The 5,047-nt window shown below is 40.7% G+C and overlaps 1 protein-coding gene across 1 annotated transcript in view; it reads left to right on the forward strand.

The window, feature by feature from the left end:
• LOC102756994 (3-oxo-5-beta-steroid 4-dehydrogenase-like) overlaps positions 1–5,047 on the forward strand; it is a 47,423-nt gene that overhangs the window by 17,953 nt on the left and 24,423 nt on the right. The window contains exon 4 of the mRNA XM_006752577.1: positions 4,040–4,117. Coding sequence (XP_006752640.1) covers positions 4,040–4,117 — 78 coding nt within the window. The remainder of the gene's footprint in view (positions 1–4,039; positions 4,118–5,047) is intronic.

Below are 5,047 nucleotides of genomic sequence, written 5' to 3' on the forward strand. Positions count from 1 at the left end.
TCCATTGTCAGTCTCAAGACACAACAAGGCAACAATTTAACAAGATGCTATGCTATTGCGTAACAAGAATATCCAATTCTCAGCTGGAGAATCCTCACTATCCACAATCCCATACTGACCTAGCCAATTCCACACTCTTTGTTCATTACTTGGTATACCCAACACCTTTGTTTTAGTCAGAACTCTTGTTATAAATGGCAGAAACCCAACTCAAATTGGCATTAGCAAAAAAGGGAAGTAAGAATTCCAAAACATATCTAATTCCAAAGGACTGGATCCAGAAGTTCTCACTATGTATCTACACTCTGGCACTTTCTCAAAAATCTCTTTCTATATGATGGCAAATGCCCATTGACATGCCAATCCTTCCTTATCAATACAACTTAAGAATTCAGAGGAAGAGAGACTACACATTAAACCTCATAAAGAAACACAGATCTGCCTTGCTTGGGTCACATAACTTTTGCTGACTAATCTTTGTGTAAGGGCATTGGTGTCTGACATCTGTAGCCAAGAATTGGAGCTGGGTCAGCCCACACAATGTGCAATGAGCTCCTCTCTAAAAGAAGGCTAAGGATAGTAGAAAGCAAAATAACCGATTTCCACTGCACTCATTAATCAGAGGTCACGTAGCAAGCGTGGTGGTATGAAGCATGGGCTATACATTCAGGGCACCTTGTTTGCATCCCAGCTCTGTCACATGTGAGCCAGATGACTTGGTCAAGTTGTGACCTGATCCTTTTACATATCACCTAACCATGGTCCAGTGGAAAGAGTATGAACTTTGGAATCACACAGAAGAGGGACTGACTTTCAGTTTTATTGTGTATTAACATATTGTCTTTGATATTCCTGAACTTTCCCTTCAATTTCATGATTGGTAAATTGGAGACGATACCAACTCATTTGCCAAGTGTTGTGAGGAGTCATTAGTGTTATATATGTGAAATTACAGACACAGTGCCTGACATTTCATAGCTAATAAAATGTTATAAAATCTTCAGGTGGAAATATATATTCCAATATACAGAATATCTTCAGTTCACAAAAGAAAAGGTTGAGGCCCCAGGCAATGAAATAGCTAACTCAGGTTTAAAATCCATCAGACTGAGACCAGATCCTGGATCCCCTGATGCCAATCCCATATTTGTGCTTCTACACTGTACAGCCCCTTCTGCCTTATGCTTTTTAAATGAGGAATGGCATTTTTAAAAGATAAATGAAGTTACTGATGGACAGGAATGAGAATCAATAGCATGGATTTTTAGAGAGTTGAATTATTCTTCTAATACTGTCTTACAGAAGGAGCAGGAGTAGAGGGAGAAAGACCATGGAATGATTCAGATGAGGGATGAGTAAGGTAGGCACAATGGAAGCTTAAGAGGAACATCATGGAAATAGCTAACATGGGTTCAGAAATGATAAGGACTTAATAAAAACCAGGGTAAGTAAAAAATATTTAACACAGTGTATGATAGAGGCATAAAACCATTCTGATCAGAAATAAAATTGGGAAATGCAAAAGGCAAGAAATAAGGAGAGAGACTGGAGTGGAAATGTGGGCCATAGTGTTGAGAAGTACAAAGGACTTGGGAAGTAAATAGAGAATGGGTACTTAGCATGAATGATTATGTGGCATTGAGGAATAAGCGAGATGGGAGGATACTGAGTCAAAATTGTGTTTGCTAAAGAAAGTGTTATCACGAGGGGAAAGTTTTTTCAGTTGACATGTATAAGAAAAAAAATAATATAATGAATTTTGTCCAATTGCTTGATTTTCAATAAAAATTCCTATTATCCTAAAAAGACTTCAATGCTGCCAACCATACCAAATAGACACTGTATCCTCTTATTATTTGACTAGAGGCCCAGGGCACGAAATTCATGCACTTAGGGGGGGTCCTTCAGCTTGCTCGGCCTGTGCCCTCTCGCAGTCCAGGACCCCTTGGGGGATGTCCATCTGCTGGCCACCACTGCTACTGTGCTCACCAGCTGTGAGCCCGGCTTCTGACTGAGTGGTACTCCCCCTGTGGGTGCACACTAACCACAGGGGGCAGCTCCTGTATTCAGCGTCTGCCCCCTGCTGGTCGGTGCACATTATAGCAACCAGTCCCTCAGCTGTTCCATTTATTTGCTTATTAGGATTTTATTATATAGGGTATCTTTCAACACAGTTGACCATTATCTCCTGTACACTTTTTCTTCTTGTGACTTCTCTAACACCACCCTCTCTTGATTCTTTGGCAGCTTCTCTGCCAAACTCCAAACGTTGTTATGCCCAGAATAGTACTTCTATTCTCAATATTCTTATTTTACTGAGCCACACTGGGTCTATAAATGACTTCATATAGTTGCAAGGATTATTATTTTATATGTAAGGGCTACCAAATTTTGTCTACAGCCATTGCCTCTATCTAAGCATCTTTCTGAGACTTCTCTGTTCAACTGCCTTCTCAAATAGGCACTTGAACATTTGGTCATTTCAAACTCAAAATATTCATAAAAAACTCTTGATTGCTAACCCAAACTCAGGAAATGATTACCAACATCCACTCCAAGAGCATAGGAATCATCTTCATTTCTCTCTATTCAATTTTCAAGCCCATAAGAAATGAGTCCCATGTTTAGATACAGCCAAAAAAAATAAATGTGAAAGATAATGTTCCACACCAGTTAGCCTTAGTTGGGAAAGGATCACCCAAAAACCAGAAAAGGGGAGATGCCACTAGCTATGGTGTGAAGTAGGAAAAAGAAATGCTGAACTCCTGGAGGGCCCAAAAATGAAAGGAAAAAAACCAGTGAGCAAGTCTGCCAGAACTGAGAAGTAACATGCTGTGCTCTCCTCAACTTTGGTAAGGCTAGACTGTCAAAACATGAGTTTCAAACTCTGCTATTTTTTTAATATATTTTATTGATTTTTACAGAGAGGAAGGGAGAGGGATAGTTAGAAACATCGATGAGAGAGAAACATCGATCAGCTGCCCCCTGCACACTCCCCACTGCGTATGTGCCCGCAACCAAGGTACATGCCCTTGACTGGAATCAACCCTGGGACGCTTGAGTCTGCACGCTGACCCTCTATCCACTGAGCAAAACCGGTTAGGTCTCTACTGTTTCTGATGAATAATTCTGTAATTAGGAGAAAATTCATGGCTTAAGAACAATAATCTGTTGATAAATAAAGAGAAAATGAATGCCACTATAGGATAATGAGATTAATGTGTCAAATATTTTGGCAAAATGAAAGAATTTTTGGACAGTCCCATAAAAGTAATAAATGTATATAAATATAATTTTATTATGTAATTATATAAACACTAGAGGCCCAGTACCCAAATTCGTGCACGGGTGGTGTCCCTCAGTGTGGCCTGTAGGGATCGGGCCCCAGCTCATGCCCCCAGCCTCACAGTCCCAGCTCGCGCCCCCATCCTTGCAGCTCCCACAGCCCCACCTGGCACCCCGCCTTGTCCTGGTGCTGCCCCATCACCTGCTCTACCATCCCGCCTGCAGGGCAATTGATTGGGGATGGGCCCCCTGCCCTGCTCCCTCAGGGCCTGAAAGCCAGGCAGTGGCCCCACCCCCTGCCGCCGCTACTGGTCACTGTCTGAGGAGCAATCAGTCATAGCTGGCACTCCCCCCAACCCGGCTCCTGGGAGCAAGGCGGCAGCCCCGCCCCCTGCTGCCACTGCTGGCACCATCCACTCACCTCCTTCACCATCCCACCGAGGTCCCACTCACATCAGGTCCCATCAGGGCTGGTAGCGTCTCCACTGCCGCCAGCTGCTAGCACTATGTCACCAACACCCACCATTTCTGTGCCACCCCCTGGTTGTCAGTGCACGTAATAAGGAGTGGTCAAACTACCAGTCAAGGGGACAATTTGCATATTAGGTTTTTATTATATAGGATATAAATAATTAAACTTGAATTGCTTTCTCAGAGCTAGGGTATATTGGCCTAAAGACAATTCAAATTCCATCATTTCAATTCCCAGATATAAATAAAACGAATTACATTTGTTTTTGTTTTACTTTCTCAGCCTGGAGATAAAATTTTTCCTAAAGATAAGAATGGCAATTTGATATTTCACAAGACAAATCTCTGTGCTACTTGGGAGGTAAGTTCAAGTGGGCCTTTCAGTCTTTCATTTTAAAAGACTACATTTTTGAATTGTGATCTGATTATTCCTATTTGATTTAGGAAGAGAAGCAGCCTTTACCCTCCCATTCCAAATTCTGAAGTCTGGGAATATACTCTAATGAGTACAACATGACTTTCTAATGGGTGTCCCCCTCTAGCTAACATTGAAGACCTGAAGGGTGGAGTTGTTTTGAGAGGTGAAGAGGCAGCTACTAGTTTTCTGGGGCTTGGGGCTCTCTACCCAAAAGACAATATACTCCCTCGTGATGTCATCGAAGCTGAGTAATCTGTAGTCTGGTGTTTCCCTCTAAGGGTCTGCCTGACAGGTTAGCCAGGATCCCCAGGAGAAAATAAGCTCATTGCTCAAAATAACAAGGTATTTATTTCACAAAGAAACAACATATCTCAATTACAGATCCCAACATAAACAGAACAGAGAACCAAGGACTTTTGAATTAGCCAATTAATATATTAAAGGTGATAAGAAAATATATTAGCAATGTGAAATAAGAAAACATTTTTAAAAACACGTATTAAGTAATAATTAGGAAAAATAAAACACAATGCAATAGATGGGATAAATATGAAATGGATATAAAGAAAAAGGGATCAAACTGAAAGATCAAAATGAGGAAATCTCCTAATATGAAGTAGGAAAAGACAAGAAAAAAATTAAATATGAAAGAAAGCGAAGAGATGTACAGTACTTAGAATTTTCAGTACTCACATAATAGAAAAACAATCAAGAAAGAAAAAGGTAAGGAGGTCATACTTAAAGGAAAGAAAACCAGAGATACTGAATGAGCATAGATTACCAAAGAGGGAAGAGAAGGAAACCCACACCTAGACACAATATAGAGAAATTTAAGAATATCAAATATAAAGAAAATGTCAATGATTTCAAAGT

Source organism: Myotis davidii, unplaced genomic scaffold (assembly GCF_000327345.1).
Source record: "Myotis davidii unplaced genomic scaffold, ASM32734v1 scaffold2150, whole genome shotgun sequence".
NCBI lineage: Eukaryota > Metazoa > Chordata > Mammalia > Chiroptera > Vespertilionidae > Myotis > Myotis davidii.